This window comes from Scyliorhinus torazame, chromosome 7 (assembly GCF_047496885.1).
Source record: "Scyliorhinus torazame isolate Kashiwa2021f chromosome 7, sScyTor2.1, whole genome shotgun sequence".
Taxonomy (NCBI): Eukaryota; Metazoa; Chordata; class Chondrichthyes; order Carcharhiniformes; family Scyliorhinidae; genus Scyliorhinus; species Scyliorhinus torazame.
This window is the reverse complement of record NC_092713.1, coordinates 225853856-225881563: the sequence shown is the minus strand read 5'-3', so window position 1 is coordinate 225881563 and position 27708 is coordinate 225853856. Positions and strand designations below refer to the sequence as shown.

Below are 27708 nucleotides of genomic sequence, written 5' to 3'. Positions count from 1 at the left end.
CCCACTATGTCATTTATGTGTCCCCTGGGGTAAAATGGGCCACAATCGGAGAGAGCATAAGAACAGTGGGGGCATCCTAGACATTCAGATACACACCCCCTTTGAGGAAAGGGTCATGGAACTTGTGGGGAAGGCTGAGGAGCGAGCAGTGGCTGACATGGTGTTCGGTAAGCGGCGAAGAAGTGAGAGTCCATTGAAACGCAAGTGAGTCCATCCACTCCCACAGCCCTGTCCTTCCCAAGATATGGCACTGTGTCTTTTGTCTTCCAGGATCCCCATCAAATGAGGCCAGCGCCCCATCAAGACCCTCAGAATACCCCTGAGTTATACTGACGTCTCGACACTGCTTTCACCAGCACCTTCCACCATCGTAGTGGCTATCAACTCAGTGGGAAATGTTACAGTTCAGGCTCCTGAGTTTCCCTCTGGTGAACACCACACACATGGTGCAGCACATCAGGTGGAGGTAGGGACACCAAGGGAGCGCCGGTCAGAGGGCTGTCCAATCCAAGGAATAGTGTCGCTCAGACAGATGTTTTGCATCTGGAAAAGATGATCCCATCACTAGATTCAGAGCCAGAATATAGGAGGGGGTGTCAGTGATGCACTGTCAATTACGACAAGATGAGAGTAGAGAATAATCGAGGCTTTATTACGCAGAGATGTGTGGCCTCCTACAGCTGCTGCTGAAATGGCCGCAGCTCAGTGAGCACACACATTTATACTCTGCCTACTGGGCGGAGCCAGCAGGCAGGGATCTACCACCGTACCTGTAGTACAGGAGCCTTACCTTATTACATCTCATACGACTACCACAATCACCCCCTGTTAAAAATGAGTCTGGCGGGGGTGGTGGAAAACTATTTACATGTAATTGAGCATTTTCTTACATAGAATTTACAGTGCAGAAGGAGGCCATTCGGCCCATCGAGTCTGCACCGGCTCTTGGAACGAGCACCCTACCCAAGTCCACACCTCCACCCCATCCCCATAACCCAGTAACCCCACCCAGCACTAAGGGCAATTTTGGACACTAAGGGCAATTTAGCATGGCCAATCCACCTAACCTGCACATCTTTGGACTGTGGGAGGAAATCGGAGCACCCGGAGGAAACCCACTTCTTTTAAGTGTACAGTTCTGGAAAAGTTCACAAATTCAGCCGGTCAGGTGCCTTGATCCTCCGTTGCGAGCGCCGCAGTCCCAGTGGCGATGCAGGCGCTGGCGTGGTCGCCGGTGACTCCGGGAGCGTGTCGTCCTCATTTTCATCCCCGGGTGGAACCAATGGGAGGATGGACCATCCTGGAGCGAGGGCTGTGGTGAGGTGCGCTGGGGGAGGATGGGTGGCTCCAGGACAGTTGGAGGGGGGGGGGGGGGGCCCAGCTGGTGCCAGGTCCCTAAGGGAGACTGTGTCTTCGCGGCCATCAGGGTACGTCGTACTGTGGGTTTGCATGGAGTAGCTGTACCCTCTCGACCAACAGGTCCGCCTTGTGGAGCCGCACGTGCTTGCAGAGAACAGGTCCTGGAGCTGCCAGCCACGTTGGGAGCGAAACCCCGGAGGTGGACTTCCTGGGGAAGGCAAGGAGACGTTCATGGGGCGTTGCATTAGTCGCCGTGCAAAGTAGCGATCAGATGGAATGGAGGGCGTCGAGGAGGACCTCCTGCCAGTGGGAGACATGGAGAGGTTTAGACCGTTCTCCCTCTCCACTTGCCCGTTTCCCCGAGGGTTGTAACTGGTCATCCTGCTCGAGGCAATGCCCTTGCTGAGCAGGAATTGAAGCAGCTCATCACTCATAAGGGAGGATCCCCTTTCGCTGTGGACGTATGCGGGGAAGCCGAACAGAGTGAAGATGGTATTGAGGGCCTTTATGACTGTGGCAGACGTCATATCGGGGCATGGAATGGCGAAGGGGAATCTGGAGTATTCGTCGACCACATTAAGGAAGTATGTGTTTCGGTTGGACGAGGGAAGGGGCCCTTTGAAGTCCATGCTGAGGCGTTCAAAGCCTCACTAGGTGCGGTTTGCACTCCGCGCAGACCTGGCAATCTTTGGTGACCGCCCTGACTTCCGCATTGGAGTAGGGTAGGTTGTGGGCCTTAATGAAGTGAAAGAACCGGGTGACCCCGGGTGACAGAGACCATTGTGTAGGGCCCGGAGTCGGTCCATATGTGCGCTGGCACATGTACCTCGGGGTAGGGCATCGGGGGGTTCGTTGAGCTTACCGAGGTGATACAAAATCTCGTAATTGTAGATGGAGAGCTCGATCCTCCACCTCAAGATTTTAGCATTTTTGATTTTGCTCCGCTGTGTGTTATTGAACATGAAGGCTACCGATTGTTGGTCAGTAAGGAGAGTGAATCTCCTGCCGGCCAGGCAATGCCTCCAATGCCGCACAGCTTTAACGATGGCTTGGGCCTCCTTTTCGACGGAGGAGTTCCGAATTTCGGAGGCATGGAGGGTGCGGGAAAAGAATGCCACAGGTCTGCCTGCCTGGTTGAGAGTGGCAGCTAGAGCGATGTCTGATGCATCGCTCTCAACTTGAAAGGGGAGGGTCTCATTGACTGCATGCATCACGGCCTTGGCGATGTCGGCCTTGATACGATTGAAGGACTGGTGAGCCTTGGCCGTCAGGGGAAAACTGTGGAGTGAATGAGTGGGCGGGCCTTGTCCGCATAGTTAGGGACCCACTGGGCATAGTATGAGAAGAACCCCAGGCATCGTTTGAGGGCCTTGGAGCAATGGGGGAGGGGGAGTTCCATGAGGGGGCGCATGCGATCAGGATCGGGCCCTAGGACTCCATTTTGCACCACATAGCCAAGGATGGCTAAGCGGTTGGTGCTGAACACGCACTTCTCCTTGTTATACGTTAGGTTCAGGAGTTTGGCGGTGTGGAGAAATTTGGAAAGGTTAGCGTCATGGGCCTGCTGTTCGTGGTCACAGATGGTGACGTTACCCAGGTACGGGAACGTGGCCCGCAGTCCGTACCGGTCAACCATTCGGTCCATCTCCCGTTGGAATTCCGAGAACCCATTAGTGACACCCGAACCCTAAGGAAGTGGTAAAGGCGGCCGTCAGCTTCGAACGCCGTATATTGGCGGTCCGCCTTGCGGATGAGGAGCTGGTGGTAGGCAGATTTCAGGTCCACTGTAGAGAAGACCCGGTACTGTGCAATCTGATTGACTATATCAGATATGCGCTGGAGGGGGTATGCGTCGAGCTGCATGTACCGATTGATGGTCAATGACCAGTCTTTACAACTACCACTTGGGCTCTCCAGGACTGTTGCTGGCCTCGTTAATGCCTTCCCACAGTATCCGCTGGACCTCCGTTGAGTGTGCCCCCTTCTAAGAGGCGCTGGCGGATATACGCCAACCCTATGCCAGTAACAAAAGTGTCCGTGATTAAGAGTTTGGAATGCTGAACGGCTGAAACTGCCTGGCAACGCAGTTCCTCGCCAGGGCGTGCAGGGCACGCCAGAAATCTTCCAATGACTCACCGGGGAGTTGGTGCCACATGGACAGGGGGTGCCTGGCGTAAAGTGTGTTGATCGGCCACGTGTAGTTCTCTTTCAGAAGCACCATGGCCTCAGTGTAGTTGGGCGCGTCCCAGATAAGAGGAAAAATATCGGAGCTCAAACGTGTGTACAGGATCTGGAGTTTCTGTGCTTCTGAGGCTGGTTCTGTGGCTGATCCGATGTAGGCTTCAAAACAAGCTAGCCAGTGGTCGAAGGCCGATGTGGCGTTGTCTGCTTGAGGGTGCAGCTGCAGGCGATCTGGCTTGATGCGAAGGTCCATCGCTGTAAAATCTCTGCGTAATAAATTGATGCACTATCAATTACGACAAGACGAGAGTAGAGAGTAATCGAGGATTTATTACGCAGAGATGTGTGGCCTTCTACAGCTGCTGCCGAAATGGCCGCAGCTCGGTGAGCACACACCTTTGTACTCCGCCTATTGGGTGGTGCCAGCAGGCAGGGATCTACCACCGTACCTGTAGTACAGGAGCCTTACCGTATTACATCTCATACGTGCACTATATACAACAGTGGTGACTACCACAGTCAGCAACATTCCAGCGGCTGCAAGAACAGTTAGAGGAGTCCACTCACCTTCATGCGCAGGAGATTTTGTTGACACCCAGGCCAACACTGAACATGGCTGAGGCGAAGGACAGGAGAGCCCAGTCACAGGCGGGCATGTCCCAGGTGCAGGTGAACATTGCTGCAGCGCTACAGAGCTTGGCTTATTCACAAACGGTAATGGCTGAGGGTAGCGAGAGCATTGGCCGGTTGCTGACTGACCTCAGCCAGTCACAGAAGGACATGTCCTTGAGGCAGTGAGGAACATAGCTGACTCATTGAGGGACACGTCCCAGTCACAGAGCTCTATTGCTGACAGCATCTATACTTTGGTTCAGACGGGAATGGCAGGGCCAGATAATGGTGAGAACTCACCCCGGCTTCCCCTCCGTCCCATGGATTAGCCAGGGGCCAGCGAGAACCCCGAGGGAGGAGGAAGTGGTGGGGCCCGTCCCGGCGCTTCTCATAGGGGATTTGCTGGAACACCTCGCTCCTCCGAATCTCCCCCACCTGACACTGGCACATCTGCTGGTAGTGGGTAGAACAGGGTGAAACATTGCACCTGAGACACCTGAAAGTTGGTTGGTCCCTTTCAGGCCCAGGGTCTTCAGAGGATGACTGCCAAGGACATCACAGGGCAAAGGGCAGGACAAGCAGCAGGCTGCCCCCACCCCCGATGTGCACACTGGGGCAACACCTACAAGGAGTGGTAGAGCACGGAAGATAAGAAAGATAGCCAACACATAGGTTGGCACGGGTATAGTCAATCGAACTTAGTTGGGGGAAGGGGACACAATTTGTAAATACGCACCATTAAATGCTTTTACACTACCAGTCCAATGTGCCTCTGTCCCACTGGTGGGAAGGATGGACTGGAACTGGATGTTGGGCAGTGGCCAGGCAGGGTGGGGTTCAGGAGGGCTCGGACACATGACTGTCCAACGTGCACAAATCCTCATTTAAAGTGACAGGCCATGGGAGCTGCAGTGTGAGCCTGCCTAGTGTCACAGCATCCCAGGCACTGAGCCCAAACTGTTCACCATCTCTCACCAACCCACCCCCTCCTCCAAGATCTTGGGGACTATGAGAAGGAGTCCCAATTCCGCAACCAAGGATCATCCGGGTGGACACATAATGGGCCGTGATTCTCCAAAATCCTGGCATCAATGGGCCTCTTGGCCCAGCGATTCAGTGGGCCCACAGGGGGCCAGCACGGTGCCGGAGTGCTGCACGCAGCTCTGGCGGCAATACGCGGCCCTGCACTCCCTGCGCGGGTCCGCGCATGCGTGTGGCCGCCGTTTCTGCCCCGGTGCATGTGCGTGGTGGCCTTTTCCGTGCCGGTGCCGCGTGACATGGCGTAGCGACACAATGGGCCCGCGCGGAAGAAGGTAGGCCCGCCCGAGATCGCTTGCTCCCGCCGATCGGTAGCCCCCAATCGAGGGCCTGGCCGTCATGGAGGCCCCCCACGGAGTCTGATTCCCCCCACCCCCACCAGGACGGCCACCATGGCCACGGGTCCGAGCTCCCGGCGAGTGGCACCATATGTAAACCACGCCGGCAGTACTCGGCGGGAACTCGGCCAGTCGACCATCGAGAATCGCTGCCGGGGCCTCGTTCAACAGCCCCCGACCGGCGCCGCGTCGACCGCACGCACACGACTGACGCCGATTCTCCGGTCGCCGGAGAATCGCGTCCCGGCATCGGACCGACATGGCGGGAATTTTCGGCATCAACGGCGATTCTCCAACCCGGCGTAGGCTTGGAGAATCCTGGCCATGTTATCTAAAAGACAGGAGTCAAACTTTGTCAAACAATGAGGAGCAGCAGAGCTCATCTCACAGCGAGTCGTCAGCATCCTCTGACCTGCGGACAAGACCCTCCGATACTGTCTGCCCAGGCCTGCCCAGGCCTAACACCCTGTTGTGATGTTGAGATGTCACTCGGCCGAGAGTTGGAGCTGTGGTTATGGGAAAGTGCGGTGAAAGGCTAAGGGGTTGTTTGCAGAGGGGGAAAGAGAGCGCCGGATTTGTCGGTGTTTAGGCCTCCTCATCAGAAAATCGTGAGGTGATCACATTGTCGCTGGTGCGACAGCCTCCAATATCTCATTCTGCGTCCTGTCTAGCCAGCTCCATGTCCTCACCTGGCTCCTCCTGGACACCATCCTCGTCTGATGAGGCATACCGTTCTTCTCCCTCTTTCAGCATGTCATCCCACCTCTGCACAATGTGGTGCAGGACACAGCTGCCGCCATGATGCGCGTGACCCTCTGGGGGCTGCATTGGAGAGCCCCACCAGAGTGCTCCAGGCAGCGGAAGCGCATCTTTAGGATGCCGATGCACAGATCGATGATCCTCCTGTTTGCTAATTGAACATCGTTATAATGGTTCTTCACCTCAGTCTGGGCCTCTGCACACACGTCATCAGCCATGACTTCAGTGCGTAGGCCTCTAGTCAACCCCTCATCGAGGGAGTGCCTCAAAAGTGCTGGGAACCTCCTAGTGCACCAGGTGTAAGCGCTGTGCACGCTGCCTGGGTATCGTGCACAGAAGTTCATGATTTGCAGCTGGTGATTATACACCAACTCCACATTCAGGGAGGGGAACCCCTTCCTGTTAATAAAGGGCACCCTTTGTCGAGCTGATGCTCTGAGGGTGACATGCGTGCCATCAATAACCCCATGGACCTGGGACATGCCAGCGACGGCAGCCAATCCTGCAGACTGGGCATCCTGGTGGGCCTGGTCCAGGTTGAAGGTGATGTAGTCCAATTCGCAGGTGCATAGGGCATCCATCACATCTTGGGTGTGCCTGTGAGCCGATGATTGTGAAATGCTGCACAGGACCCGACTGGAGTCCTGAAACGAACCAGAGGTATAGAGGTTTAGCGTCACCGTCAAACTGACAGCCACAGGGAGTGGGTGTTCTCCTCTTAACCCTTGCGATGCCTGTCGCAACACCACCTGGCAGAGGTTGCGGACGGTTTCCTTGGTGAGCTGGAGTCGGTGGTGGCACACACGTCTAGCAACTCCTCGAAGGACAAGTGCTGACTGTATAAACATGGCCTGATGCGGCGCCACCTTTTCACCTCCTCCTTGACCTGGTGGATGGTCGGCACTTGAGCCTCACCAGCTTGCACCTGCTGCTCTGGAGCAGGTTCCTGCGATACAGGATCTTCCCTGGTCTGGCCCTAGTGCCCTTGCGACCATGCATCTGCAACGGCAGCAGCAGCCAGGTCAATAGCTATCATTGCTGGCTGTGTCCGAATTCCATTTCTCTGCAGGGATAGGGGGGAAGAGAGAGAATGTCAGCAAGGTGATGAATTCCCCAGACCATCCAAATCCACCAAGTTATATGGTCACCCTGAGTTCTACTGCTGCTCCACCCACAACATTCACCAAACCCCACCCCTCTTCTCCCACACTCCCTGGCCCATTCGAGATCATGTTGTCCAAATTTCAACCCTGTCCCCATCAGTGACTGGCACCTGGCCCTTGATGTGGGAAGCCTCTATCCTCAGCACCAATCCTGGTCAACTGGGGTACCTGTGGCTGCCACGATAGGTGATAGCGATGGTCACTGTGGCCCCTGTCCTGGTTCTCCCAGCGGGGTCTACAGTGGGTGTTCTCATTGGGTGAGTCTTGTGCCGTCCCGCCAGAAGCATGGCAGCTGCTTGCAAGGTGGAAGTGCTCATACAGCGCAGGCATGCGGCTCTATGCCAAGAGACTGATGTGCGGACCGATCCTACAAATTGGGGTAATCGAGGGATGTGTGTCTTTGCTGGGACCGTAGCTCCAGTGTGATGTGGAGTCAGGGCTTTACACACAGGTTGTGACAGGGAGATAGTCAGGATTCCTGGGTGGGTATGGGATGGATGGACTCATCCGGTTCGATATCAATGGGGTGCTGTAGACCTGCAGGGGGTCAGACATCGCCTGATCTTTGAGTGAGTTCACTGATAGTCTCAATGGTGAGACTGTTACTCTGAGTGTGACAGTGTGCCAAGGAGGATTCCAGCAGCACACGTGTATGTGTCCTTTGTTTGGGGTTATCTCTGTTGTTCATCTAAAGTGAGCAATGAGGAGAACAAACACCTGGTGGTCCAGCGATTGGTCATGGCTATGTCCATCCCCTTGATTATACTGCTGAGACACGAGGGTCTCCAGATGGGCAGGATAGCTGGGTCTCCACATTATTAGGAGACATCAGAGTATTTCCAGAATAGCGCAGCAGTCCACAGTCAGAAGTCTGTAAGTTACACCTAAGGGGTAGGGTACAATGCTTTTAGAGCAGCAATGGGAGGTTCTGCCAGGGCACCCCGATCCCAAGAAGGACACCCCGAGACCACACACTTACCACCCAGTCGGTCCCCACTAGTCCCAGAGCTCCAAGCATACACTCCCCAGTAAGCCCCCAGTAAGCCCGATTAGTGTACAAAGTTTTCTTACCTCCTTACTCCCCCTCACAGGCCATGGCACCCTGGGCCCCGCCTGTAAATATTTGCACCAAATCACACCCACGTGATTCCTAGCTGAGAGGGGTGGAGCATATTGGGTGGGGTTGTTGTGGTCGTGACCACTGATGTATATATTGTATATATAGGATGTTGATATAGGTGCTTTACGGTAAGGCCCCTGTACTACAGGTCCAGGGGTAGATCCCTGCCTGCTGGTTCCGCCCAGTAGGTGGAGTATAAATATGTGTGCTCCCAGTACAGCAGCCATTTTGTCAGCTGCTGTAGGAGGTCACACATCTCAGTGTAACAAAGCCTTGATTACATCCTATTCTTCTCGCCTTTGTGTAATTGATCGTGCATCAGTTTATTACACTGAGTTTTTCAGAAGATGGACCTCCACATCAAGCCGGATCCCCTGCAGCTGCATTTGCAAGCAGACAACGCTATGAACATTAACCAGCCTGTTTTGAAGAGTACATCGGGTCTGTGCCAGACAAAATTCCAAAAGCACAGAAGCTCCAGATCCTGTCCACGCGGCTGAGCTCCAACGCCTTTCCACTTGTCCAGGACACGCCGACCTACGCAGAGGTCGTGGCATGTTAGGAGTTTTCTATAGGCCCCCCAATAGTAGCAGAGATGTGGAGGAACAGATTAGGAAACAGATTTTGGAAAGGTGCAGAAGTCACAGGGTCGTAGTCATGGGTGACTTTAACTTCCTAAACATTGAGTGGAAACTCTTTAGATCAAATAGTTTGGATGGGGTGGTATTTGTGCAGTGTGTCCAGGAAGCTTTTCTAACTCAGTATGTAGATTGTCTGACCAGAGGAGGGGCAATATTGGATTTAGTACTTGGTAATGAACCAGGGCAAGTGATAGATTTGTTAGTGGGGAAGCATTTTGGAGATAGTGACCACAATTCTGTGACTTTCACTTTAGTAATGGAGTGGGATAGGTGCGTGCAACAGGGCATTTTGAAAAACTTGAGGATAAACAAGTCCCCCGGACCTGACGGGATATATCCAAGGATTCTATGGGAAGCAAGAGATGAAATTGCAGAGCCATTGGCAATGATCTTTTCATCCTTACTGTCAACAGGGGTGGTATCAGGGGATTGGAGAGTGGCGAATGTCGTGCCCCTGTTCAAAAAAGGGAAAAGGGATAACCCTGGGAATTACAGGCCAGTTAGTCTTACTTCGGTGGTAGGCAAAGTCATGGAAAGGGTACTGAAGGATAGGATTTCTGAGCATCTGGAAAGACACTGCTTGATTAGGGATAGTCAGCACGGATTTGTGAGGGGTAGGTCTTGCCTTACAAGTCTCATTGAATTCTTTGAGGAGGTGACCAAGCATGTGGATGAAGGTAAAGCAGTGGATGTAGTGTACATGGATTTTAGTAAGGCATTTGATAAGGTTCCCCATGGTAGGCTTCTGCAGAAAATAAGGAGGCATGGGATAGTGGGAAATTTGGCCAGTTGGATAACGAACTGGCTAACCGATAGAAGTCAGAGAGTGGTGGTGGATGGCAAATATTCAGCCTGGATCCCAGTTACCAGTGGCGTACTGCAGGGATCCGTTCTAGGTCCTCTGCTGTTTGTGATTTTCATTAATGACTTGGATGCGGGAGTTGAAGGGTGGGTCAGTAAATTTGCAGATGATACGAAGATTGGTGGAGTTGTACATAGTGAGGAGGGCTGTTGTCGGCTGCAAAGAGACATAGATAGGATGCAGAGCTGGGCTGAGAAGTGGCAGATGGAGTTTAACCCTGAAAAGTGTGAGGTTGTCCATTTTGGAAGGACAAATATGAATGCGGAATACAGGGTTAACGGTAGAGTTCTTGGCAATGTGGAGGAGCAGAGAGATCGTGGGGTCTATGTTCATACATCTTTGAAAGTTGCCACTCAAGTGGATAGAGCTTGAGTGAAGAAGGCCTATGCTGTGTTAGTGTTCATTAACAGAGGGATTGAATTTAAGAGCCGTGAGGTGTTGATGCAGCTGTACAAAACTTTGGTAAGGCCACATTTGGAGTACTGTGTACATTTCTGGTCGCCTCATTTTAGGAAGGATATGGAAGCTTTATAAAAGGTGCAACGGAGATTTACCAGGATGTTGCCTGGAATGGAGAGTAGGTCTTACGAGGAAAGGTTGAGGGTGCTAGGCCTTTTCTCATTAGAACGGAGAAGGATGAGAGGCGACTTGATAGAGGTTTATAAGATGATCAGGGGAATAGATAGAGTAGACAGTCTGAGACTTTTTCCCCAGGTGGAACAAACCATTACAAGGGGACATAAATTTAAGGTGAATGGTGGAAGATATAGGGGGATGTCAGAGGTAGGTTCTTTACCCAGAGAGTAGTGGGGGCATGGAATGCACTGCCTGTGGAAGTAGTTGAGCCGGAAACATTAGGGACCTTCAAGCAGCTATTTGATAGGTACATGGATTACGGTAAAATGATACAGTGTAGATTTATTTGTTCTTCAGGACAGCACGGTAGCATTGTGGATAGCACAATTGCTTCACAGCTCCAGGGTCCCAGGTTCGATTCCGGCTTGGGTCACTGTCTGTGTGGAGTCTGCACATCCTTCCCGTGTCTGCGTGGGTTTCCTCTGGGTGCTCCGGTTTCCTCCCACAGTTCAAAGATGTGCAGGTTAGGTGGATTGGCCATGATAAATTGCCCTTAGTGTCCAAAATTGCCCTTAGTGTTGGGTGGAGGTGTTGGCTTTGGGTAGGGTGCTCTTTCCAAGAGCTGGTGCAGACTCAGTGGGCCGAATGGCCTCCTTCTGCACTGTAAATTCAATGTCGTAATCTATGATTAATCTAGGACAAAGGTTCAGCACAACATCGTGGGCCGAAGGGCCTGTTCGGTGCTGTATTTTCTATGTTCTATGTTCTATACTGAAGGAAAACTACGCTCAGCGGACTATCACACCCTATGCCAGGCACCTCCTCTCCACGCGGCATCCACTTCCCGGTGAGTGGTGGAAGATTTCTGGTGCGGCCTGCTCCCCCTAGTTAGAGACTGTGACTGTCAGGCCGTTTCGGCCACGGAACACTTGAATTTGCAAATGAGAGACGCATTTGTTATGGACATAGGGTCTGACTACATCCGCCAGCGCCTCATCGACGGGGCCACGCTCGACCTCTCGGTGATCAAAAAACTAGCGCTTTCACTTACGGTCGCATCACGCAACATTCAGGCCTATGCCCCGGACCGTGCAGCCCACAAACCCTGTGCATCGTGGAATCCGCAGACGTCCGCCCCATCGTGGACCCCATCAGCGACCGCCCTCAGCCAATCCCAAGCCTGTGCCGCGCGGCAACCAACCAAACCCGGGGGGCCCAAATGCTACTTCTGTGGGCAGTCAAAACACCCCCGACAGCGCTGCCCGGCGCGGAGCGCCCTCTGCAAGGCCTGTAGCAAGAAGGGACATTTCGCTGCAGTGTACAAGGCCCGCTCAATCGCCGCTATTGTCCCGGCACCCCCCACGTGCAGCCAGTGGGCGCCGCCATCTTCCCTTCCTAGGACGACGTGCGGCCAGTGGACGCCCCATCTTTCCCGACTTGCAACACTTGCGGCCCGGGGACGCAGCCGTCTTGTTCCTCCCAGGACCAACGGGCGCCGCCTTCTTGCTTCCCCCATGACACGTGCGGCTCGTGGGTGCCGCCATCTTTTCCGACTCAGGACCCAAGCCCGGCGGGCACCTCATCCGGCCGCTCATCACCTGCAACCGCCAACGACCAGCCACGTCGCGCCTCAGTCACGATTGACCAGTCTCGACCACACAACCTTGCGACTGCTTCAACTAAAATGAAGATCAACGGGCACGAGATCTCCTGCCTGCCGGACTCCGGGAGCACTGAGAGCTTCATTCACCCCGATACGGTAAGGCGCTGCTTCCTTGCGGTACATCCCGCTAACCAGAGAATCTCCCTGGCCTCCGGGTCCCACTCCGTGGCGATCCGGGGATACTGCATCGCCACTCTCACTGTCCAGGGCATGGAGTTCTGTGGCTTCCGACTCTACGTCCTCCCCAACCTCTGCGCTGCCTTGCTACTCGGCCTGGACCTACAGTGCAACCTCCAGATCCTAACCCTGAAATTCGGCGGGCCCCTACCACCCATTACTGTGTGCGGCCTCGCGACCCTTAAGGTCGACCCACCTTCCCTTTTTGCAAACCTAACCCTGGATTGCAAACCCGTCGCCACCAGGAGCAGACGGTACAGCGCCCAGGACAGGACCTTCATCAGGTCGAAGTCCAGCGGCTGCTTCGGGAAGGCATCATCGAGGCCAGCAACAGCCCCTGGACAGCCCAAGTGGTAGTGGTCAAAACTGGGGAGAAAAACAGGATGGTCGTTGACTACAGTCAGACCATCAATCGGTACTCGCAGCTCGACATGTATCCCCTCCCATGCATATCTGATATCTTCAATCAGATTGTACAGTACCGGGTCTTTTCGACAGTATACCTGAAATCTGCCTACCACCAGCTCTCCATCCGTAAGGCATACACTGTGTTCGAGGCAGACGGCCGCCTTTACCACTTTCTTAGGGTTCCCTTCGGATTCACCAACGGGGTCTCGGTCTTCCAACGGGAGATGGACCAAATGGTTGACCGGTACGGGCTGCGGGCCACTTTCCCGTACCTGGACAATGTCACCATCTGCGGCCACGATCAGCAGGACCATGACGCCAACCTTGCCAAATTTCTCCACACCGCCACTCTCCTCAGCCTCACGTATAACAAGGAGAAGTGCGTGTTCAGCACGAACCGTTTAGCCATCCTCGGCTATGTGGTCCAGAACGGAGTTCTGGGGCCCGACCCCGATCGCATGCGCCCCCTCATGGGACTCCCCCTCCCCCACTGCCCCAAGGCCCTCAAACGTTGCCTGGAGTTCTTTTCGTATTATGCCCAGTGGATCCCAAACTATGCGGACAAGGCCCGCCCACTCATTCAATCCACTGTTTTTCCTCTGATGGCCGAGGCTCACCAGGCCTTTAATCGTATCAAGGCCGACATCGCCAAGGCCGCGATGCACGCAGTCGAGAGACGCTCCCCTTCCAAATCGAGAGCGATGCATCAGACGTCGCTCTGGCCGCCACCCTCAAACAGGCAGGCAGGCCCATGGCATTCTTTTCCCGCACCCTCCATGCCTCCAAAATTCGGCACTCCTCCGTCAACAAAGAGGCCCAAGCCATCGTTGAAGCTGTGCGGCATTGGAGGCATTACCAGGCCGGCAGGAGATTCACTCTCCTCACTGGCCAATGGCCTTCATGTTTCATAACACACAGCGGGGCTGATTTGTTATGTTGTAGGTGTAACATAAGCGGCTTACTTGTGGTGCACTTGACAAAGGAAGGTTCAGACGTGGAGATAACTTCAACACGTTTATTAAACTATTTACACTTCTATTACTCGGTTCGACACTACTGCTAATCCTACTATAGCTATCCAGATTGACTAACCAGTTGCTGCAATCCACATGGTGGGTGTAATATTGAATCAACCCTGTGTCTGTACTGACTGACTGTCTCCACTGGAAAGAGGCAGATCATGTGTGTGATCTCCTTTATGTATGGGTTGGTATAATGCCCCCCTGTGGTCGTGTCACCTCCATGTGTATCGTGGATGTCCATTGGTCATCTCCTATCTAACTGATCTATTAGCTGAGTGTGTGTGTGTGTGATGTCACTGGTGCTCCCTCTAGTGTCTAGCTAGCCTACATGTATTTACAGTGATGCACATCACCACAGGGGCAAGATCAAATACGGTAAAATCTTGAGTTGGAGGATCGAGCTCTCCACCTACAATTATGAGATTTTGTATCGACTCGGTAAGCTCAACGAGCCTCCCGATGCCCTGTCCTGAGGTACATGTGCCAGCGCGCAAGTGGACTGACTCCGGACCCTGCAAGACAACCTCTGTCACCCAGGGGTCACACGTTTTTACCATTTCATCAAGGCCCGCAACCTGCCCTACTCCATCGAGGAAGTCAGAGCGATCACCAGAGACTGCCAGGTCTGCGCAGAGTGTAAACCGCACTTCTACCGGCCAGACCACGTGCACCTGGTGAAGGCCTCCCGCCCCTTTGAGCACCTCAGCGTGGACTTCAAAGGGCCCCTCCCCTCCACCGACCGCAACACGTACTTTTTCAGTGTGGTCGATGAATGCTTCCGATTCCCCTTTGCCATCCCATGCCCCGACATGACGTCTGCCACCGTCATCAAAGCCCTCAACAACATCTTCGCTCTGTTCGGCTTCCCCGCCTACATCCACAGTGACCGGGGATCCTCATTCATGAGCGATGAGCTGCGCTAGTACCTGCTCAACAGGGGCATTGCCTCGAGCAGGACGACCAGCTACAACCCCCGGGGAAACAGGCAGCTGGAGAGGGAGAATGGGACGGTCTGGAGGGCCGTCCAGCTGGCCCTACGGTCCAGAAGTCTCCCGGCTTCCTGCTGGCAGGAGGTCCTCCCCGATGCACTTCACTCCATTCGGTCGCTCCTGTGCACCGCGACTAATGAAATCCCCCATGAACGTTTCTTTGCCTTCCCCAGGAAGTCCACCTCTGGGGTTTTGCTCCCGACATGGCTGGCAGCTCCAGGACCCATTCTCCTCCGTAGACATGTCTGACTCCACAAGGCAGACCCATTGGTTGAGAGAGTACAGCTACTTCAAGCCAACCCGCAGTACTCCTACGTAGCGTACCCCGACGGCCGCCAAGACACAGTCTCCCTCAGGGACCTGGCACCAGCTGTTTCCACATAACCCACCCCTTGCCCCGGTGCCACCCTCCCCTCCCTCGGCGCACCCCACCGCAGCCCCCGCTCCGGGACAATCCATCTTCCCCTTGCTCACACCCGGGGATGAAGAGGATTTCGACACGCTCCCGGAGTCACCGAAGACCAAGCCGCCACCGAAGTCTCCACCAGCACTGCGGCGCTCTCAACGACAGATCAAGGCACCGGACCGCCTGAATTTGTAATATTATCTGTACTTTTAAAACACAACTTTCTGTATATAGTTCTCCACCACCCCCACCAGACTCATTTTTTTAACAGGGGGTGAATGTGGTAGTCACCACTGATGTATATATTGTCTATATAGGATGTTGATATTGGTGCTTTCTGATAAGGCACCTGTACTACAGGTACGGGGGTAGATCCCTGCCTGCTGGTTCCGCCCAGTAGGCGGAGTATAAATATGTGTGCTCCCAGTACTGCAGCCATTTCGTCAGCTGCTGTAGGAGGCTACACATCTCAGTGTAATAAAGCGTCGATTACATCCTACTCTCGTCTTTGTGTAATTGATCGTGCATCAGTTGTAAAATCGGGTTTCCTGCCCATTAATCACATTGAAATGTATGCAAATCGATGATTTGCAGGCTCGCACTGGTGCGGGGTTATTGCACTCTGTGGCTGGCGGCGGGGGAGCGGAGAATGGGAAAGGGTCTTGGCCACCCAAAACCAATCCCATTTTTCGGCCGATGCTCCATTCTCCGCCCGATTGGGATTTCCGATCGTAATGGCGAGGAACAGAGAATCCTGGTCACTCTGTTTGGGTTGAACTTAATCTGTTGGATATTTATCCTTTAACCAAAGGCAAAGAGTAAATTCAATCACACTCATGTAAAATCCATTTGGCTCAGGAATGAATTTTTGAAAAGCTAAACTATCCTGCAAGAACAAGCACATTACTTCAGTTCAGTACAACATTCGCTGACAGTGAGTCACAGATATCCTAATCTTTGTGCTATTGCTGGTGAAATGGACCATAATTCATTGTTTCTATAACTACAATTATTGAAGTAATATTGAAATCCTGCTGTTTAATAATTGAGTTATTTCATTAGAGGTCAAAGAAAGTTATCTTTTTAAAATCATCCTGTGATCCCTCTCATAATTTATTAGTGCTTTGATTTAAATTAGTGCTTTGATTTAAATTAAGAGGACAGATGAGGACACTATATACCTCACTCATATAAGATACAGGGTAAAGATCAGCAGCAAACATCATTACCAGTACTTTATTCAGGCTTCTTGCACAGATAATCTGATAACCACAAAACCATTGGAAAGGTTTATATGCCTCTTGAATGGAAGGATTTATAGATAGATATTTGCTTTATTTTATTTTGGGAAATAGTTTTGAAAAAGTAATATCCATTAACCCAAATCAGAAAATAATGGATGATGTTTGAACCCACAAGGCAAGCTGATGTGTGTTAATCTTGGGCTTCTGCTAAATGTCATATTAGTCATAAGATCGTGGATGAGGAAAATATTCAAATGCTTCCAATGGTTTAGCAGTCCAATAATCACATGAAAAACATACCGCTAATGAATGAGCACTGATAATTTAAGCAATTTGTGATTCCAGGAATTTTCCAATTATTTGCTAATAAACTGATGTGACAGTGGTTACAGAACTATTAATCTAATTTCTGTACATTCCAGCAATTTAATCAAATTAAATGTCCTGTCATATGAATGTTTTTATGAGGAGCCACATGGCAGGAGGCTTCATTATAGTTAATCCCTAAATTTTCAGAAATTCTTGAAGCATGCAGCCAAGTATGCAATTCACATGTTAAATTTAGTAAAGGTATTTAAAACAAATAGAACTCTCATTTAAATTGCATATTTTATGATCTTACTTTGCGGCCAATGGCCACAATTCTCTGTTTAAGTGCTGATGCTGAATTACGAGAGTGCTACGTTGATGAAAGCGGTCCCGGATCTGAAGCGATTTATACACGTTAATGCACCGGCGCCACGTGGAGCTAGTGCAATTCCAACGCACGCCAGCGTCTGATTTGTTGGGGTTGGGATTGGCACTGGAGAGCCTGACAACCTGCAGCTGCATATGAGCACTCCATTCCCCACACGCTCTCATGCCAGCCAAGAAGATGCCAACCCGAAAAGCGGCATTGAGATTCACAGATGCGGAGCTGGACACATTGTTGGATGCCATGGAGGAGAGATGGGACGCCCTGTTGCCCAAAGTGGGAAGGACATAAACTGGGCCTGGGCGCAGGTGGCAGAGGCCATGAGTGCCGTGGGCCCCACCGCTAGGACCGGACAGTAGTGCAGAAAGAAGCTGCAGGACCTCCTCAGGACGACGCGGGTGAGACACCACCACCGTGCCCCTGGCACCAACCCCTGTCCCACACACACTCGTAGCTCCCCATCCTCAACCGGTGATCGAACCCCACCCATCAGCTGTCTGCGCACACCCCACACTGCACCACATGCCAACACACATACTGCATGCCATGGCCGGATGTCCTGTACACACAGGCCATTGGCTGCGGACCCCATGTGCTACCCGCATCCGAGTGTCTCACACTGTGCATTATCTGTTCCCCCCAAGTAGAAGGCGGCCCACAACTGCAGGGGAGAGAGAAGATTGAAGGGACCTGCGGCCCCTCACTACTGCAGAGTAGAGGGTGTTGGGCCTGGTTGGTGGGCCCGGAGAGCGGGCAATAGCCGAGGTGGAGGTCGACATCAGTGAGCCCTGATGGATTGTGCTGTCCCTATGGCACATGGGGCACCACCCCCTCCATCATCCCCACCTCCCCACCCCCCAATGCATGCCACCCAGGCCAATACCACACAGGTTCCGTCCATGGCGCCCCCCCCCCCCCCCCCCCCCCCCCCCCAGGTGTGACGGCATTGGTCAAATGTCCAAGGCCTGGGGCACTCTTTGTGGGTAATGGCCGAGGCACAGGACAGGGTGGCGCGGTCACAGGCAGCCACGTACATGGCCACCTGGACATTGCTGTGGTGCTCCAGAACCTGGCCCAGTCACAATGGACCATGGCCTGGCGCTGGCTGACCTGAACCAGACCTGGCACGAACCCTGGCGCAGTCCCAGAAGGATGTGGCACAGTCCCTGTGCTCCATGCCTTCTTGCATGGGGACCCTGGTTGATACACAACCGGACCTCCAGGACTGGCAGTGCCAGTGAATGGCGGATTCCCCAGAGCTCTCTCTGACTGCACCCCCATCCTAAGGAATAGCTTGAGGGCCATTGGGCGCCTTGACGGAGTCGGAGGTGATGTGGCCAGTGCCAGTGACTCCCAGGGGGAGGGGCTTGGACACCTCAGCAGCCCTGAATCCCTCCCTACTTGTCCCTGGTGCATCTGATGGGCAGCAGGCAGAACAGGGTGGCACCACGCCTCTTGTGACACGTGGAAGTCAGCTGGGCCCATCCAGGCCTGGTTGCTTCAGAGAATGGCCGCCAAAGGGGACCCAGGTCACAGCAGGACACCTCCACTCATGATGTACCACCTGGGGAACTGCCTAGATGGAACATTAGGGTCCGTAATGCCAGAAAGGTAGACAGCAATTAAGTTGGCATGGATGCAGCACATAGGTTAGCGATAGGGGCTAGGGCACAATACCTGTAAATAGCACAATAAACACCTCATAGAATCCTAGAACCATAGAAGTCCTTCAGTCAGAAGGAGGTCATTCAGCCCATTGAGTCTGCACTGAACCTTCGAATGAGCACACTACCTAGGCCTAATCCCCGCCGTATTACTGAAGCCCCTAAGAGTCAATTTAGCATGACCAATCCACCTAACCTGCACATCTTTGGACAGTGAAAGGAAACTGGAGCTCCCGGAGGAAACCCATGCTGACACAGAAAGAAAGTGCAAACTCCACACAGACAATCACCAGAGGCCGGAATTGAACCCAGGTTCCTGAAGCTGTGAGACAGCAGTGCTAACCACTGTGCCACCCTGCTGTCCCTGTTCACCAGTGTTCCGAACTGCATCGTGCTCTGTCAAAAAGGTGTGAGGGCTGAGCTGGGAGCAGAGGGTGTGCCGGGTTTTGGGGGGGGTGGGGTGGGAGCCCGCTGGTGTGGGGCGCGGGCAAGGGCCAGGCCCCCATGGCGGCCAATGGACACTGCGTCATTACCTGGCACGGCCCCACCCCTTCCACTCCTCCCATCGCCCCTCTGGGTGCACAGTGGATGATTGGACCGGAGGGAGGAGTGGTTCTGATGGTCGAGCCGCTTGTGGTCAGGCCCCCTAATCGGTGAAGCTGGAGCTCAATTCAGTCTCCCGTGCATGCCGGTTCCGGGCCCCAGGCCCTACCCATCACGGCCCTCCTCCTCATCCTCCTCGCCGGTCGAGGCCTGCCGTTCTTGCTCCTCCTTCAGCATGTTGCCTCTCTGCTGTGCAGTCTCTTGGGTGTGCTGCGTGATGCCCGGCGGGTGGGTGATGTCTGATTGTGGATGGGGGGGGGAGGGAGGGGTAGGGGGTGGTGGTGTGGGTGCACCCATACAGCTGGTGTCGCTCTACACGACCTTGGACCGCGGTGGGCAATCAGTGGGGTGCGTATCAGGATGGCTGCCTTGCAGGCCGCGGCAATGGAGGTCTGTGCTTGGACACACCAATACCAGGGGGACACCTCTGCCCCACAGCTCACCCCTTGCTACTCATCTGGTGTTGGCAGATACCTCCCCCCGCCACCAGCGGCGGAGATGGCGCCCACGTTTGCGCCTCTTGGAACATGACCTACCTCCTCTCTCACCCTCAGCAGTTACTGTGTCTGTTTCCCGATTTTTTTATACCACAAGTTAACCTAGCATTGAAATAATGGGTTGGATTCTTCGCCACTTGCCACCGCCGGTAGCAGAGTTTCCGATGTGGCGGTGAATCCAATGCCGGGGGAAAGAAATAGGACCAGTGTCCGTTTCCTATGCTCCAGTCCCCTGCTGGTAGCGGCATCGAGGTTCGCACCCCATGTCAGAGGGAGGATGCAAATAGGTTAATTTGACCCATTTGCATTCTATTAATGGGCTGGGTACTGGATTATTCACATCTCTGTGATTCTCCAGCCCTCTAGACCAGGTTTCATGTGGGTGTGGATTGGTGCAGGTATTTCTCAGCATGTCCCTGGCTCGGTGGACCTTGCAGTGGGCCAAGGGGGCAAGTCTTCAAGGTGAATGCTCCCAAAGCATATCGGAGGGCCCCCAACACCCACTCCGCCTCCCCCACCAAAGATCTCACCAGAGACCCCATAACAAAGCCCCTCAGCAGAAACTCCCCATTACTGAAAACCCCACCAGAGACCCCCTACGACACAGCCCCCCTGCAGAGATCCCCCATAACTGAGACTCCTGCCTGGGAGCCAGAGAGGTGTCCAGACAGCGACAGTGAAAAGGTTACTGCTTTAAAACTCACCTGTGCCCTACACCTGCTGTCTCAGACAAAGAAAGCAGCAGCTGTAAATTTCTAGAAAGTGAAAATCACATCTCTAAGATTTAAAGCCCCTCAGATCTTTGATCTGCAAAGCTTCAAATCACACCAATGGGAAATTGCTTGTACTGGGCTGTGATTGATAGCATCCAGACAGCCAGCTGCCTGGATAGTCTAATTTAATTTCCATTCACACTTAAATGTATCTCAAGTACCCTGCTGTGTAACTAACTGCAACGTTTGTCAACATCTAACTATGATTGACAGCTTTTGACCACATCAAAAGCAGTAAAGTGCTCTCATACAGACATTGGCGGGGCCAGGTGATCCTGCCTCAGGCCAATGGTGGTCTACTTTCGTCGCTGGAAAACTGGGGGGTAGGGGCGGGTGAGAATCACACTCTTTGTATGATAGAAGTTGCTGTCTAATTTCTTCCATTATAACAGTTTGTATTGATAGTTTCATCATTATTCTCATTACAAATTGTGGTTGTTTGCTTTTTTCAAATTTAGCTGTGCATTTTTAGCCACTTTGTGCTGATATTTCATTTAGTAGGATATTGCAAGAGGATTTCCTCCAATTGTTATGCCCATTTGTTCTATTGTAATGTTTACCAATTTTCTCAGAACAACAAAGAAAGCAAAGGAATATCTTCCACAGTGTCCATAAATTGCTTATGCATTAAGCCCAGAATAAAACAATATAATCACACATTTGAACTTTCAATCCCCACCATTAGGATAATTTGTGTTAATAGAACCTGGAAACTGGGGAAGACCATTCACTGCCTTGAGCTGGTTCTGGTATAAAGTTCAATCATGTCTGATCTATACGACAACTTAATTTATCCCTCTTTGGTCTAAATCCCTGAGTATCCTTTCTTGACAAAATTTTATCTGTATGACATAGAATTTCCAACTGATCAAACTGCTCATATTGTTGAGGGAGAGTGTTCCAGATATCCATTACTCTTTGTGTGAAGAAAAGTTTCCAAACCTCATCCTGAAAGGCCAAGGGTGAAATTCTCCGTTGGCTGACGCCGGAATCGGGAAAAACGACCATGTGGAGAGTTCGGCGTCAGCCGAAAATCGAGATTGGACCCGGGTGCCAAATGGAATGCCATACTCAGGTCCCTCGACATCGACGTGAATGCATTTCGCGGCGCATGCCGATGTGAAATGCAAATCATACAGTAAAGGCCGTTGGCATATCATTAACGGACCTAACCTGGAATTTTCCAGGCCTTCCACGATGCTCCGCCTCCGTCAGTGGCATCTCAAATTGGGAAACTGGCGCTGTGGTTGCTGAGGGAGGGGCTACAAACAGTGTTCGGCATTGCGATAGTGTGCTGACAATTGTGCTGCTGGCTGGTGGGTCTCTGCCAGGTCTGGGGGAGTAGCGGGGGGTGGCTAGCAGCTGGGCCGTGGGGTCGGGGTGGCTCTCTCACAAAAGTGGAGGGTAGCCTATGGTCAATCGGGAATATGGTGACTTTCATTTTACTTATGTTTTTGCTGATAATCTTTCCCTTTAAGCAGAAAACTAAGTAGACCATTGCACTGTAAACATGACCTAGACTGGTATCCTGTTGAGAGGGACATTTAGTGGGAAAGCCTATCCAAGAACACGACAATATGTTTATGCTACAAGGCTACTAGAGCGAAGGAACAGATTAGTATCCTGATATCTAAATATTTGATCTGTCTGGTGAACCCTGCTATGAAGCCAATGCCATAATCGTTTGCATTCCTTTGGACTTACCTGGGGAGGTCGGGAGATGGGGATCCTTGATTTTTGGGAAGCCCAGGGTCTCCATTTGCCTAGGCTTCTATCCCGGAGAGGACACTCCGGTTTTGCTGTCGAGTGTCACCACAACACGGGAAATAGCACTTGTGCGCACTCTTAATATTCAGTGCTATAACTTAGCATGTCTTTGGCACATTTGAGATCAAGTGTTTATTTTTAAAATTATAATTGGAATATATAAATAACCATCAGAACATCGAGGTTAGAAAGGGGTTCCACCACACAGGGGACAGCTGATGTGAATTGATTGATTCTGAAGTTTTTATTCTTGCCAAATATTGTCTTGGAATTGCGTGAAAGACTTTACAAATGTGAGAGATATGACTCATGCTCTTTCTACTTAAGTGATTCCGGGGGTTGTTAAGTGTGGTCAGATTGTTTTGTCAGATCCAATCTTGTTTTGAGTTGGTTTCACATCACTTCACGGGAAGATATTTGACCCCCTTTAGATGTGAGCAGGTGATGGTCAGTATGAGTATCGCAGTGTGGAAGTAAATGTTGTAATTGTTGAAGATGCAAGGATCAACAAAGCAATCTGTGCACATCAAGGTATTATGGGGTAATTCCTCCTGACAGCAAGTCTCCAGCTGAAATTCAAACCCAGGCAAACTGATCACAGTTGACTAATATCAATTTACCAGCTCCTGGCAATTAAATCAGCAATATACAAATATTAATATATAAATATATAATATTATTTTTTGTACACACACATATACATGCACACATACCTATTTTTAGAGCAATATCATGAAGCTTTTTGAGTAATTCTGCTCCCGAGTTCATTTGAAAATTATGGCAAGATAAATGCTATTTGGAAAATCCTAGAATATTCATAAACTATTGACCAGATTCATTAACACAGGCCTTCACTATATATGCTGCATACTATAACCCTTTAAAGCAATGTCTAATATCATAAACATTAAAGAACAGATGTAATAAAAAGAAAAACGGCTGGTATAATATGCACTTTCCATATTGAGTCTGAAATGCTTGTTCCTCGAACCGTTTGATGAAAGTTCTGATGAAGGCAGCACGGTGATGAAGCAGTTAGCACTGCTGCCTCATGGCACAGAGGACCCAGGTTCGATCCTGACCCCGTGTGCAGTTTGCATACTCTCCCAGGGTCTACGTGGGTCTCAGCCCCACAACCCAAAAATGTGTAGGGTAGGTGGATTGGCCATGCTAAATTGCCCCTCATTGACCTTATCCCCATTTCTTTATTGTCACTGAAGCAAAATGCTGGAACTCTCGAATTAATAGCACTGTGTTTTACCTTCACCAGATAGATGGCAATGTTAAGGAAGAAGGTTCACCACCACCTTTTAAAGGTGACCAGAGAAAAGTAATAAATACGGGCATTGTCAGTGACATCCATATCCTGAGAATGCTCCTTCGTAGTAAAATGTGGCAATTTGAATTGAAGTAGATGCAGTCTGATACAGTTACACACACATCTGCAAATTGCAGATGTTTCATGATATATTATATCAGTGTAATTGGTAAGACAACTGTAGGAGAACTTTGAATAGGCAGCAGTCCATTTATTCATATCTTTCCCCTTTAAATTATAATTAATGTGATCAATGACACAATAATGCCATTGAGTCACTGGGTGAGACTTTCCGGTCCTGCCTGCCCGACCCAGGAAATTCCTGCCCGAGGTCAATGGATCTCTTCATGGCCCGGTAAATTGTTCATCCCACCTGCGACACTTCCCACGGTGGGAGGGATTGGAAAATTTACCCCACTGAATGCATCATTCCAGCTCATAGTACTCTACACAAATACAATAAATATTCTGCAAGGCACTTTATAATGGTAACTGTGCCACTTTAAACTGTTCAGCATGAAATATTGTTTGTGTGTTTGAACACTGACTATTTTAGTGTTGCCTATGTATTATTTCATTTTCTTAAAATTGTAAATGATGAGTTGTTTAGATCTGTGCAATAACACTGAAAGGAAAGTTATTCTTTGATGTTACTAATGCACAAAGTAGTGTTGCTTCAGAAAATCATTCTGCTACAGTGAAAGTCATCTACAAAGCTGTAAGTCTGGAGCAGTAATGTCACTGGTCTAGTAATTCAGAGACCGAGGCTAATGTACTGGGGTCATGGGTTCAAATGGCAGCTGATGGAATTTAAATTCAATAAGGAGAGCATATGTAGAAAATAAGTGGAATAAAATAATTTCAGGAAGAATTAGAAAGATCAAAATGACAGATTTCTCACTTTAAATGTTCAGAAAATGTGGCTGCCGACATAGAAATGACAAATTATTGAGGCGCAAGGAAGGTAGGGCCATCAGGGTGGAGGGTAAACCCCTCTGCACGTCTCTTCATGAATGGGGCTGCAGCTTTTCATCACTGTGGCCCCCTCATAATTCATAGTGCAGGTGCCATCAACCACTTAGATTGAGCTGGTGGCCTATGCACATGATGGGGAGAGAAGATTGTTGCTCTGGCATGTAAGTGGGGCCTTATTTGGCCTATTTGGCTGCCTAGCTCCCTGGAGTGGATAGCCAATGCAATTCCCAGCCCACCCCGAGAATGTCACCTGGAAGCAGGAACTCGTTGGGGAGCAATCCCAAGCAGCTCTCCCATAATTTCTCAGCCACCTCACCTACAACCTTGTCTCCATAGGGCTGGGGAAATCCAGCCCTTAAAGCCCAACATAGTGAAAAGGTGCCTAAGGGTGATGTCATTGAGGAATATTACATTTAGATAAGAAGCATACAGAATTAATTTATAGCAATTAGTGCTAGTAGACATATAAAACAGTTCATTTGGATGCTGACAATGTTTTAGAGTGATGGATCAAAGACATTCAGGATACAAGAGGAATGAGATGAATGTCCACCCAGTTACCACCGAGGCCCATTCAAATCTGAGCCTGTGTGAACTGTGGGGTAGATTCCCATTGTGTTTCTGAGCCCAAACTGTTCTTGGAATATAACAGTAGCTCATTTCCACTGACACTGCCAATTGGGGGGAGATGGTGGTGTAGTGGTAATGTCATTAGACGAGTAATCTGAAGGCCCAGGTTCATACCCTAGGAACATGGGTTCAAATCCCACTACGGTAGCTGGTGGAATTTTAATTCAATTTTAGGGGCAGCATGGTGGCACAGTGGTTAGCATTGCTGTCTCACAGTGCCAGGGACTCAGTTTCAATTCTGGCCTTGAGTTACCGTCAGTGTGGACTTTGCATGTTCTCCCCGTGTGTGCGTGGGTTTCCTCCGGGTGCTTCGGTTTCCACCCACAGTCCAAAGATTTGCAGGTTGCGTGGATTGGCCATGCTAAATTGCCCCTTAGTGTCCAGGGATGAGCAGGTTAGGTGGGGTTACGGGGTTGCAGATATAGGGTGGGGGCCTGGTTGGGGGGCTCTTTTGAAGGGTCGGTGCAGACCTGATGGGCCGTATGGCCTCCTTCTGCACTGTAAGGATTCGATGATGATTGGGCTGGCAGAATAGTTTGGACATTTGGCCCTCACCAGATGATCCAATCGTGGCGCAAAATGACGGAGCAGAGTTGTTTTCATTTTCCAGCTGCTGGCAAGAGGACTGTGAAGATGGATTGTTTTCTGAAAAGTAAGAGAAGGCCAAAGACTCAAATAGGTAGTGTACCTATTGCACAGGATCTCACACTAGAGTCTGCAGGACAGAGCTGCTCAGGATGTCCAGGGCAGGGCAGACAAATACTAGTATTAGCTTTATAAAGAGATCCAGGGCCATTGGTTAACAGCCTGCAAAAAAAAAATATCACTGAGTGTCTTTAAGACAGAGATAGATAGGTTTTTGATTAATAGGGGGATTAGAGGTTATGGGGAGAAGGCAGGTGAATGGGGATGAGAATAAATCAGCCATGATTGAATGGTGGAGCAGACTCGATGGGCTGAATGGCCTAACTTTGCTCCTATGTCTTATGGTCTAACTCGGGAACAAAGCATTATAAAGATGATTTCTCGAGGTATGTTTTTTTTCAATTGTGCCATGCAAATAAGGAGACAAAGTTTTATATGTAGAGAAGTACTGGCAAATGAGAGGAGAAATTTGTGATTTTGAAAGGTGGCTGAAAAATTCATTTTGAGGTAGAGATCACAGAGTTAGTAATTAACTTAGAGCTGATTCCAGCAGCACGGTGGCGCAGTGGGTTAGCACTGCTGCCTCACGGCGCCGAGGTCCCAGGTTTGATCCCGGCCCTGTGTCACTGTCCATGTGGAGTTTGCACATTCTCCCACTGTTTGCGTGGGTTTCGCCCCCACAACCCAAAAGATGTGCAGGGTAGGTGGATTGGCCTTGATAAATTGCCCCTTAATTGGAAAAAATTAATTGGGCACTCTAAATTTCTTAAAAAAACACTGAGAGCTGATTCCAAATTAAAAGACTGCGCTGTTGTATCTGACCTGTGATACCGCATTAGAAAACATCAAAGCTCATTCAGGAGTAGCATCAGGAGGAGCATCCAGTGCTGAGTGAAACACGCATTTTGTTGCTGTTGTCCTTCACCACGATGTATATGTGCGCGGATGTATTTTCCATTTTCATAAAGAGGAAGACTGCACAAAAGAACTGGCTGAAGTCTGCGCCTGATATGTGCTTGCCCTCTCCCCCTGTGAACATGATTGGAGTGAGATCAAGGGCTCCCCTTTCGCATTAAAGGTAAGTGAATATGGCATATGTCATGAAGATCGGCTGGCATGGGTTGCGAAGGTCGTCCGGATTGGGTCCTGAAGGTCGAGTAATTGGCAAAAGTGGGGCCCGGGAAAAAATGTTTGAGAAACACTGCTATGCGGCATGCGAAGGAAACAGTATCTGCCCAATGGAGACATGAAAGTAGTGAATTTTCTTTTAAAATAACCAAAAAAGTACCCAATTCTTTTTTCCAATTAAGGGGCAATTTAGTGTGTCCAATCCATCTACCCTGCACATCTTCGAGTTGTGAGGGTGAGACCCACACAGACACGGAGAGAATGTGCAAACTTCACATAGACAGTGACACGGGGCCAGGATCAAACCCGGGTCCTCGGCGGCGTGAGGCAGCAGTGCTAACTACTGCGCCACCGTGCCGCCCAAAGAATGTAGTGAGTTTTGAATATCTTTCATCCAGCGGAATTTTCCAGAACCAGCAGTTCACCTAAAGATGCCGAAAGCCTTGGCATTGAGCA

At 51.0% G+C, this 27708-nt stretch overlaps 1 protein-coding gene across 1 annotated transcript; it reads right to left on the bottom strand.

The window, feature by feature from the left end:
• Nucleotides 1–6274: 6274 nt before the first annotated feature.
• LOC140427391 (putative nuclease HARBI1) lies at nucleotides 6275–7135 on the bottom strand. The gene has a single exon (XM_072512931.1). It carries the CDS (start codon nucleotides 7133–7135, stop codon nucleotides 6275–6277), a length of 861 nt encoding a protein of 286 aa, XP_072369032.1.
• Between the last annotated feature and the right edge of the window lie 20573 nt (nucleotides 7136–27708).